Raw genomic sequence first — 12,335 nt, forward strand, 5'->3', positions numbered from 1 at the left:
TAATAGGCGAGAATAAATGCACAGAGTGTGAAAAACAAGAATCCAGATGAATTCTTGCCATTTGCACTTAAAGGAACTCTTTTTGTTCCAAAAGGACGCGACATTCTTCGGCGTACGCATAAAATACACGCGGCTACCGAAGTAAACGCGAGGGGAAAGGATAAGACAGGCCGTTTACCTCGAAAGATCCATACTTTGGGAAAGTCGACGACGCGCGTCTTTGGTGGCGCCCGTACGTAATGCCAAGGCATTTATATGCCTGGACTTTTACACGCACAAAAACGTTGCACATACACCGTGTCCCATGTCGATTCACGAATTTAATGCCGTTGAAGGAGAGAAGTTAATTCTTGAAAATTGAGAAAGATTAATATACCTATATTATATAAAATTAGCTAATTTAATTATGCGAATAATTGCGTGATAATTTTTATAAAGTATTAATCGAGCAAGGAATGGAATGAGTGTGAAATCTTGTCAAAATCATTGCTTTGATTTTCACTGATTCAATTTAAAAGAGAGGGATATCTCTTTTGAATTCTGCTTGCATCGGTCAGTGCGATAATAATTTCGACGGTACGGTGGTTTCTCTCTTTCGGATAGGAACACCCCGTATGTGCGACGGTGTCCTGTCGGTGATTAAGGCGACAGAGCGTACGTATCGGCTGTTTTTACCATAACAATAGACGGTTCGTCACAAACGTAGGCGAAGCGCGCGTACAAACGCATTGTGCTTTACGATTCCCACACGCGGCGCGTACGTGACGCGGATTTTTCATCGCGCTAATGGGCGTGCGTAGAACGCGTGTTTTTAACGCATATTCTAGGAGGGAGTCATCTCCGGCACCGGGAAAAATCTCGGTTCATAGGTCGGCGATACGATGATGATTGAATATATTTTTATACAGAGTGTTTTCCAATAAATGCATCGATATTTTTTAGTAAAAATAAGAATGATTTTTTTTTCAATAAGAGAATACAAAGATATTATTAATTTTTCAATTGTTAAAAATAGACGAACGTTGACGGATTAAATGCTGAGATGGGCAAAATAATATTGGAAATAGAAAATATTTTATTTGGGTGAAGTTATTTAAATGAATGAAATTATTTTAAATGATATTTTATTTAAATGGAATTATTTAAAAGACAACTTTTAATGTGAAGTACGCGAAAATAAATAAATGGTATCCTTTCTTTAAGATAATTTCGAATTGCTATGTTATTTTAAATAAATATTAATTCCATGTTTGTTTAGCAAAATGTTTAATGTAGATTTAAAATAAAATTGTAAAGTAATGAATGGCATTTCAATCAAATTTTGACAGTATATGAATAAATAATATATTAGTTTTAGTCATTATTTGTCAAAAAAAAGTTTGATGCGAACAAAATTTCAAAAGGGACGAATCTATCTCTTTACTTTTTTATTTTCCTTTCTCATTTGGTATGCATCCATCGTACTTTCCCGCGAACATCCCACGACATATACAGATAAATGGAAATTGTGCGACCAAATCAACCGAAAGGATATTAAAAAAAGAAAAAAGAACTGCAGTCCGTGTCGGTGTTCGCATGCTGCTGGTTTTTCGAATACGAGCCGTGACTCATCGCTGAAAAGACTGTTCATTAGCATTTACTTTATGTCGAGAAATCACCTATTCTCCGAGTACTCCGCCAATTACAAAACACGTCGTCGCGTATCGATCGAGCCGAGAACAAAAGTGCGAAAGGTGCAACTTTTTATTTCTCTTCTCGAGAACTCGAAAAAGGATCCTCGCTCTCGATTCCTATTCGACGGACCAATTAATTTCCAATGAACTTTGAGAACGGCAGCTGCGTATGAGGAAAAAGCTTTTCATATTGATGCTTCATCTCCTTCCCTCCCGCCCGCTATTTCTCTCCTTTTCTTCGCCCGAGGAACCGTCTCGTTTTAAGAAGAAGCAGCAGCAGGCTTCTCGATCGTCCTGCTTCCTGCAATGCCGTTCCTCCTTGTCTTCTTTTCCCGTTGTACCACTCCCACGGAGCCTTTTAGTCAAAGAAAACCCAAAGAACAGATGCTTCTTTCTCGCCGAAACGCGGTCCTTCTTTCTCTCGTTTCTCTCTTCTTTTCCAATCGTAGTAACAGCAGCAACAGCAGGCAGGTAAACGGCGAAGGTTGCAATCAGATGCAAATCGCAAGCTTTTCTGTCCCGGTTCGCTCTGCTCGAGTACCTATCGAGGGCATTCTCATCCCTTCTCTCAGCGGGATTCTGCCTGCGACAATCACGAAGGGAACTCGCGTCAATATAGACAATGATGGTGTCCAAGTCTTTGTTAAATCGAGAGCACGGCCGCTCTTTTATTGTTCATGGTCCGATTTCATCGATCGGAGCCAGCAATTTCTCTTACTATTTTATGATATCCAATTTTATTTATTTAATTCTCTCGGAAATTTTTCAACGAGTAGGCGCATTATCTGGCGGATATTCCCGAAAAATATTTCTCTCATCTTTCCGATATCATAATTATGGCGATTTTATCGCGCCTCCGACTCCTCGCGGAAGTCGATAACTTCCGTCGAGAGCCCGCGATTTATATGTTTGGGGAGTTATCTCGGACGGGGCCCAGGATAGAAGGAAAGAAATCGGCTTGTATCACGGAGCGGGGAAGGAACAGCGAAGGCAAACGAAGAAAGGGAGAAACCCGGGAGAACGGAAGGAAGAGGGAAAGAAAGAGGGTCCGAGGCGTCCCGGCCCGACGGGAGAAACAGCAGCTGCAACAGCCGATCACGTATCGCGCCGGGCCCAGTAGTGGTGGTGGGGCCGTTCGGTGGAGTCACTCCGGGAGAGATTATTATCGTTCGTATCGGGGCACCTCGTGCACATTCGCCGCCCTTCGGATGAGCTCGGGCGCGTGGCACGCGTGCCGTCTCTCCCTCCACCACGCTTTTCGTATCCGGACGAAGAGGCCCCGTGCTTGTACCCTTTCGGCGAGAAAATTTTCACCGCTGGCTGATAGAGAAAACCAGGAATTTGGAAAAATAATTTGAAATAAATTTCTTTTTCCTTACGTCAAGGAAATCTCGCTTTGAGAAAGACTTGATTTTATCGATATCGTGCGATTTCAAACCAATAATCAAAGCTTAGATATCCGGAAAAAATGTGAAAAGACGTCGAAGTTGATTTTGTTTCTGTCTTATCGAGTCAAAAATATATCAAGGAGAGTGGAACAGGACGATTTATGAATATTTCCCGGGATGACCTTCATGCGAACTGCGTTCCTGACTCGTCGAGATTGAAAACAGAGGCGATATTCCCTCGCGAGGGCAATCTGGAACGTGCTGTATTGACAGCTGCGGCGAAATCGCGATTAAGCAACCGGGCGTCTTTGGGTCTCTCCAGGTGGAGTTCGGGATACGTGCGTCCACTTATGCCCCGAGGGACTTATTCGACCGCCTTCCCTCCCCAATCGTCGTGACCCTCGTTGAATCTTTACCAATCGCTCGGAAACTGCACAATAGTATTAAGTGGATTCGACAGAGGATTACGAGTCATTACGTGAATCACGCTGACCCGACCAAGCGCCCACATTAAATCGCTATAAATACGTCGACGCATTTTTCGTCACGAACTTTCTCCTCGCGGCGATAATTCGAGAAGTGGAGGGGGCGGAGAGAGATATTATTTCGCTGATTCAGCAAATGGCTCGATAAAAGACAATCTTGCGCGCCTTTTCGTCGAAATATAATCTTACTCATTTAATGAAACATAATTCTTTCCATGTAAGAAAATATACAGAGCAAAAAAAATATAATTTTATTCTTCTCTTAATTTATAGATGCAATTTCACGCTGTTTTTTTTTTTTTAGATGGAAAGAGTTGGATTAAAAATATTATTTGTGTTCTTGAGCTTAATATTCTAACTACCAGACTTAATATTCGTCGCTTTAAAGCGGCCTTCCGAGAAAACTTTACGCGACGACAGGTGGATCCGCGCGATTTCATGCCGGTGTAGCAGCGGCGGGTGCGGGGCCGTTTTACGACGCTCAGATAGAAACCGGAAGGAAGAAACGAGAGTGGGAAGTCCTCCCTTTATCTCTCTAAGGTTTTCGGTCGGACGGATATATTTCGTTTGCACGAGCGGCAGAATTCTCACAGCCGAAAAAGCAGTCACGGCGCGCCGTTTGTTTGATTCGCAAGCACTCGACTTAATCCTTTTCCGTGTTTACTTTCCCAGCTCTCGGCTTTCCCTCGGCTATCCGACGTGTTTTATCGCGGCTATTATTCGGCACTCCGCCAGAACGCGAATTACGGCGCGCAAGGGATTGTCAATTTTAAATCCCGATATCAAATAAAAAGATAATCGTATTTTCTTACTTTATTAATACATATAAAGACGGAAATGATATTGCAAAAATATTGTTATAATGTATGCAATATGTGTATTAATTAACGAAAAGGAAAAAAAAAATTTTAATTATTAATTCTTAAATATAATAGATATAATCGCGCTAAAATTCTTTTCGCGATAAAAGAAAGATTTGCGGAGAAAGGAGGAAGTGCAGAATAATTGAAACTCTTTCAAAATCTTTTTCTGAATAATATTATTACAATGTTAAGACTATGTCTTTCTCTGTCTTCTGAGCACGGCAAATCCCTGATTAGCATAATCGTCGCATAAAATTCACGAAGCTCGTATAATGATTAAGATCAAGCAGCCTGATCTCTTCGCGGCTCAGCTGCGGCATATCTCCGTGGAGCGAAGCAAACCGTCGCCGTAAGCTCCAGATTGAACTCGATAATATTCCCAAATTAACATACTTTGCTTTTGCGTAACGAATTGCGGTAATTAAGCGGTATTACCGCCGGCTCCCTCATCGAATTCGCGATGCACAGATGCCGGGTGAGGAAAAAAAAATTCATTCGTCACGCTCGTAGCGAGATTTCGCGAAACATTCGCGAATTAAAAAGAATACAATGTAAAACACGAATCGCATGTGATGTGTAATCGCATAAAATTGTAAATTTTAATTATGATATTTATGAATAATTATTTAAGAGTTATATATATATATATATATATATATATATATATATAAATTTTAAGAATTTTATTTTATTTTAATACGTATTTTAAGAATTTTATTTTATTTTAATACATGTATTTTTATATAATCCATTATTTATATATAATCTTTTAAATTTTAAGCTTTGTAAAAGAATACATATGTGTCTTCGTAATGAGAGAATAAGATATTTTTCGTATATCACATTCGTCAAAATTATCGCAATTTACTGTTGTGCGCATGCATCCATCGAATAAATCTTTCGTCCCCGTAAGGTAGAATCGACGGAAATGCAATCCGTAACTCCCGGACGGTAATTCATTGAGTCGTTTTCTGTGTGTGTCGTTTCTCGCGCGAGAAAGTGCACGCATACCAGCGAAAAACAGCAAGCATGTGCTATCCGAGACCGCAACGCGGTCTCGGTCGCACGTGAGCTTTTGCGCTCGTGCTTATGCGTATATATGAATGGAAGAGCGACGGATATGAAGGAACACGAAGAGAAGGGAGTCGCGTGATGAATTCGCATGTATAGGTACGTATATGTGTACTACGAAAAGACATCCATTGCCCTGAGTAGATATACGAATGTGTGAATGTGATTATATTGTGACATATGTAGATCTTGTATATATTTGCGACTAATTTATCTTTTCGGATTGATACGGTTAAGATAAATATTGATACAGAGTCTCGAATAGAATTTCGAAAAATTTGCGGCAGCAACTTTTCCCATTGATATTTTATTTCATATACTGTATATAGTTTTATCACTTATCAGGAGAGAGAGGCTTTTTATATTCTTTCAATTATTAATTCAATTATATAATTAATTCTCAATTTTTTTCTTCCAAAATATTTAACATATTGTATTCTATATTAAATAAATCATTTATTTTGTTTATTTCTTCCTCGAAAAATGATATCGATAGCCTATTGATTTGAGCATCTGTGGGTGTCGAAAAATAAAAGGTAGATGGAACAGAGAGAGAGAAAGAAAGAGAGAGGCGCAGCTCACGTGGAGCGAGATGGGGAGGAAAGACGGGGGCATGAAGGGAACGACGAGGCCGGAAGTGGTTTCATCTGGCTCCCCCGTTGGTCTGACCTGTTGAACCACCTCGTGACCGGAAGTACACTGTACAGCTACGGGTATCGTGACGCGATGCCTCTGCCTTCATTCTCCTTCCTTATCCTCGTCCTTATTCTTTCTGTTAGACACGGCGAAGAAAACAACAAAGGCTTCCTGTTCTGCGTAGCGGCACCTTATCACTATTCTGTTTACCTGATTACGCGACCGGGATTTTATCAGTTATACCAGCCGTCGGCGGCTTTGTTCCTATTCCATTTTCCAGTGTTCCCCTTATTTTATCTTCATACATATAACAGTAAATTTTTAATATAAAGAAAAGAAAGAGATATGTATATGTATTATTTTTTATTATATCCAGAAAAGAAATTTATCCCCTTGGTAAAAAATCGGGAAGTCTAATAACAGATAATGATCAATCTTTTAATAAGAATGCGGCCCGCCTGTTCCAGGAGGAGCTGCAAATAAATCGAAATGAGTCTGCTTTAATAGCGGAGCGGATTTATTGCAGCACTTGGCAAGGCAAGCCCTGCAAAATCCGGAATGAAGGTGAGATAGGGGTGAGCCGGAGAGAGAGACGATTCCGCGCGCTCTAACTAACAATGAGGGACATGGATGCGTGGCCGAGACAGGTCCGGGGACTATTGTGTACCCCGGCACAATACCCTGCACCGGGGAGCAGTATGCGCGCCATAATAATCTGTCACCCCGTATAGTACTCCGATGCGTCGTATGCCCCGCATAATACGCGCCGAGAGAGACAGACAGAACGAGTGAGAGAAAAAGAGATAGAGTTGAGAGAGAGAGAGAGAGAGAGAGAGAGAGAGAGAGGGGCGATGAGGGGTTCGTATGTGCCCTCGTTCGTTAGACTTTTGCGTAGCACGAGCTCGCTGATCCTGACAAAGGGTGTCAGAAAAATTGTAGGGCAAGTGTGTATGTGCATAACGTCATATGTAACACGAATTTATATATCTACGATAAACATAAATATTGCAAGTATTATAAGAGCTTAATGAATTACGATTGTTTTTTCGGAGAGATCTGATGTGTGCATTTTATGCAATCTAGTTTGAAACAAATTTTTAAGAAGAAATTAAAATTATATTTATTTAAAATGATAGATTTTTCGTGAATCAATTAACTTTTAAAAATACAATTAGATAACGAGAATTTTTTATTTAATCTATCTGTGTTAAAATAGAGCTTGTTATCATCAAGTTTTAATTGTTGAGAATTAGTTGACGAAATGATAAATGTTGATAAAAATTTAAGTCGGATTTTTTTAGACAGGAAAGCTAGCTTTAATCTTTTTTTTTTTTACACAAACATTGACGAATCGGGATACGAAAGATTCGAAGAATGAAAAGGAAGGAAGCGCAGATGACGCGCAATCGCTGCCTCGGCGTGTGCCCGAACGTTATACGGTATTAGGAAAGTGAACCCCTGAATTAGGGCAGTTGGCAAATATCCAGATTAGGGGGCTTCCACGCGAATCTCCGTCGAAACTCGGTTATTTCGTGCGGCACGTACCACAGAGTTATCGAACTTGCCCGTAGAAAAAGAAAGCTTGTATCCGATTTCCAATCGCGATGCATCAATTTTGCAATCGTTTCAACCCGAAAGAAATTTAATATTAATATGTCATGTCGAATTTTCAAATACTCGTATACCATTGATGGGTACAACCGATAAATCTGCGTCGAATGTAAATATCGATCAATAATCGCAATCTCATACGAGATTAATCAGCTCCGAACGTAAAGTCCCTCGCGTGACTTCTCCGCGAATGGCGTTTCATTAACTGATTTATGATAACTGATCGAATATGATCGTACGACCACTAGCGGCTGGCAAAATGCCTTCTGACATGTGCGCGGAATTTCAGGCCGACAAATTAAGTTTAAATATTTCTGTGAGACACATATTACGGCTGGTTGCAGGTGCATCGGAGTAACAGCGCGGCTTAATTACATCGGCAACTCGATTCCTCGATTCTCTCAAATTATCCTCATCTCGTTGAAATTTCTCAATAATCGCTTATACCTTATTCATTCGATTATTTTTTATTTATCCATCGGATCCTTGTACAATTTTATACATCTGAATAATTTTTAAACGATTTAAAATAGCATCGAAAAAATGCCACGATTGACAACCGTGAAATCCTTTTCCGCAATTTTTTTCCTATATATCCATCTGTCAAAACGGATCACTTTGATATCCAAAACAATTTCGCGCGATCGCCCCTTCGGTATCGCGAACGAACAATCCGCCGCAGATCGGTACGTCAGCCACGCGCTACGCAATACGCACGTACTCTCGTCGCGAGCGTAAGAAACGTAATACGCTTAAAAAGAAGGGCATGACGTCACACGCGAGGTGGTGGCACACGGCGCGTGCCGTCGGATCCGTAGATGGGGTACGAATTATCGTGACGCTCGCGGCGGAGGGGGGGGGGAGACCGAGAAGGATGGAAAGGGGAGAAAGGGGGAAGAAGAATCGTGCGAGCTGTGTGCCACCGTGGACAACGTTCTCGCGCGGGAAGGGGGGTGCAGGCAGGGGGCAAGCGCCCCGAGGTGTCCGCGAGCGAGCGAGCGAGCAGGCAGGCAAGAAGTCCGCACGAGTGGCTAGGGTGTCGTACGCAGGGACTACGCACGCGGTGGTGGAGGTGGGCGCGTGCAGCCGGCCTGCAGCTGCCTCTTGGCGGCAGCCCCCCTTCCCTTCCGCGCCCCTCTCCCGGTCCGCTGCCGCGCGCTCCCTCCTGCCCGTACGTACGGTCCCCGCGCGTCCCGCAGGCCCACGCGTCGCGCCACCGGCGCAGCCGCCATCCACCACCACCCCTCTGATTCGGTCGGGCGCAACCCCTCTTCCGCCAGCTCCGAACCGACGAGGGGGGAACCGGCGGGACCACAATTATAAGTAGGGGTGCTCCCGGCCTCGCTACCTCCAGTCGAGGGTTGCACTTTGTGATGAGTATGCGCGCGCGCGATCGCTCGTCGCCCAACCCCACACGCACACACGCACAGGAGACACGGAGTAGGGAGTAGTACTCAACGCTGACAGCGAAAGGAGATAATTTTGCGAATGCGGGAGAAGAACGGAGATCTCTCTCGTATATATATATATATATATATATATATATATATATATATATATATGGTTGATTCCTGCAAGGGAACGAAGGGGACCGGGGTTCGCCATCTGTCGTTGGTACCCGAGCCGGTAGAGAGTGTTCGGCGATAATTGACGCGGGTGCCGCGGTGTGGCGCTAGTGCGACCGATTTAGTGGCGTGTACGTACATCGGTGATCCTGAGAGAAGAATAATAATCAAGAGGAGGGAAACGTACGATACCTTCAGTCAACGCGGAGAAGATAGAAACAATTGTGAAAAAAAGACGAAAGATAGGAGAACGAGAGGACGACAGGACGATTCCACTGCATCCTTTCTGCGGCGAAAGTAACGCGCTCTTTTTTTTTTTTTTTGAAGTTTTCGCGCTACATCGCCGGTTCGGCTAACGGCAACAGACACATCTCGTCAACGCGACGATCAGTACTAGTTTCGGTCGCGAAGCCGGTGACTTCGGTCAGCGATAATCTCTGTGCGGACGCTCCCCTCGCGTCCCAATCCACCCCTGTCGAGCCCCTTTTTTCATCCCCTTTCCTCGGCGGAGAGGGGATCGCGCGAGACGGGCGCATTGACTCTCTCGTTCATCCTCGAGACTCCGTCACGCGATCCGTGTGCGGACATCCTTGGCTCCACCTCCACCGCCGCCGTCGAGTGTCCCCCCCCCCCTCTTCCTCCCCACCATCGGTTCCCCTCCACCGCGACCCGTTGCCCTTCCCTCGAACACGGCGCTGCCGATCGCCGAGGGAGTATTCCTCGCGGCGCGACCACGGCTGATTCAGTGTGTGACTCGTCGTTGTTGCGACGGTTGGCGAGGACGAGAGCGTCGTAGCTAGTGTTGTTCCGGCGTCCGTTTCGATCCTTCGGCATCTTTTTCCTCTTTTTTTTTTTTTTATTTTGAGAAGTATGACCGCGACGGGTACTCGTCGTGTTCGTGACTCGTAAAGGAAAAAAGGGAGAAGAGGAATCTCACGACGTTCACATCGGTGAAGAACAAAAGAGAGAGAGAGAGAGAGAGAGAGAGAGAGATAGCCAGAGAGAGAGAGAGAGAGACAGAATCCTTCGCGAATACTTTATACAACTTATGTACGGCGGAGTCTGTCGTCGTCCCACGGATATACTGGAATAAAGTGTGTCAACGGCAAAGTGTGTAAAAAAAAGGAAAAAGTGAGATATCGCGTAAAGGAATAAAATAGCGGCGCGCGCGAGTGCAAAAGTGGTGAGACGGAGGGTTGCTTTTCCGCCGCGGGATAATATACATAACTTGGTTCGCGACGAAACCTTCCGCGACGACGGCTTCCCGCTTACGGGGAAGCGACGACGATCGTCGAGAGTACCGGGCGCGATATACCGGCTATGCAGCAGCGGCCCGGCGGCGCCGCGGCGAGCAGGTAACGCCGACGACGACGACGAGCAGCAGCCCGCTGCCGCTCAGGATCCGCGTAAAACACCGTGGGATAAGCGACGCGTCAACATGTGGACCACGATGCTCGTGTGGACGATCGCCGTCGTTCTCCTGCCGACGCCCCGAGCGGTAAGTGACGGCTCTTCTCAAAAGATATATATATCTTTTTTTTCTTTTTCCGATACTTATCGCCTCTCTCTTTCCAACTCGAATACGAGGAATTTGATCTGTCAACATTAGCCGATTGTATTTCGGAAGCTGTGATATATTTCGATTCTTTATCGCAAATAAAGTCGCTTGAAAGTTTTAATATCGAATATGCTGAGTATAAAACGTTGAGATGACCGTATGATTTCTGATTCGCGGAATTGACAGAAGGACGCGTGTTTTCTCGAAATATTATATAGTAGTGTATATACGAATGAAGGGCTGATCTTGTAAATCGTGCGTAGTACTCGCCGCGTGTTGTCATCGTAATTATTACCGCGAGAGGTTTGTCAACTTGTGTGTCGGCGCTCGACCTTGGGCATCGCGATTCGATGAATGAATCTGATTCGATAATGTTGGATACTCGGAACAAACGTCCATATATATATGATATGTATCGCCCGCATGTAGATTTTATGTATATAGATCGCCATTGTGTGTGAGAAAAGGAATGGAAGGCGCCGTAGATGCGAAAGATTGGAATAGCATCGACGTAATCGACTCGAGATCTTATTACCATCCGTAACATATTCGAGAAACTCGGATCTATCCGCCTTAAAAGTAACCGAGCGCGTTTTACGTTTGCGTGTAATGCGAGTAATAAAGTAACCGCCCCTCAACTTCAAATATTTTCGTATTTCGCGATGAATCTTCTCATTCTTCGATATCTTGTATAAGTCGAAATTTTGTTTTTATTTTCGACTTTAATTTTCTCGTATATTGATTTTAGATTATTTTGAATTATTTAGGAATCGAATTTTTTTTCTTAAATAGACAGTAATACACGAACAGTTTTCCTTATGTTAGAGATTTAAAAGAAAAATTTTCTTTTTGATAAAATTTGATTATATTTATAATATATTTCAAGGAAATATGACCTTAAAGTATTAAAGTAGATGTTCGAAGATTGTGAAAATCGAGATCGAAAGTGAGGGAAAAAAAAATTTCGACGCGGATAAATATTCGATCGATTCCTCGATGATGACATTTGTTAACGGCGAATGACAGCTCATTCTAGTTGTTACACGGCGATGTGAAGAATGTATTCTGCTAAATTCTAAGCACTAATCTGACAGATGAATCAGCCATTCAAGAATCTCGAGAGATATTTTCATTCTTGTGGCTGTTATTTTCCTCGTAAAAATGAAATCATTTCGAATTTATTCGAATCGGTCGCGATATCGAGAGGAGAATCTTTCCTTTTTTTTTGTAGATTGTCGCGATTTAAGTTTCTCAAAGCCGCGTTTCTTATAAAAGCGACTGAATGCGACGAGGAGGTAGTGCATTTTTCGGGTATTATAATGTTTCTTCTCTCTCGGTTTCCTCTCCGCACAGATTCCGAGGGAATTCTTCCTGGGAGAGATGTCTCCTCGGATCCTCTCTTGCCCTTCTCCTCGCACGTTCCTCCTCTCTCTCTCTCTCTCTCTCTCTCTCTCTCTCTCTCTCTCTCTCTCTCTCTGTCTGCTG

At 43.4% G+C, this 12,335-nt stretch overlaps 1 protein-coding gene across 1 annotated transcript in view; it reads left to right on the forward strand.

Moving 5' to 3' along the window:
• Positions 1 to 9,241: 9,241 nt before the first annotated feature.
• Positions 9,242 to 12,335, forward strand: part of LOC126852323 (neurogenic locus protein delta) — a 43,730-nt gene continuing 40,636 nt past the window's right edge. The window contains exon 1 of the mRNA XM_050597013.1: positions 9,242 to 10,790. Within this exon, the coding sequence (XP_050452970.1) occupies positions 10,731 to 10,790 (60 nt within the window). The 5' untranslated portion in view covers positions 9,242 to 10,730. The remainder of the gene's footprint in view (positions 10,791 to 12,335) is intronic.

The sequence above is a fragment of the Cataglyphis hispanica genome, chromosome 10, assembly GCF_021464435.1.
Source record: "Cataglyphis hispanica isolate Lineage 1 chromosome 10, ULB_Chis1_1.0, whole genome shotgun sequence".
Taxonomy (NCBI): Eukaryota; Metazoa; Arthropoda; class Insecta; order Hymenoptera; family Formicidae; genus Cataglyphis; species Cataglyphis hispanica.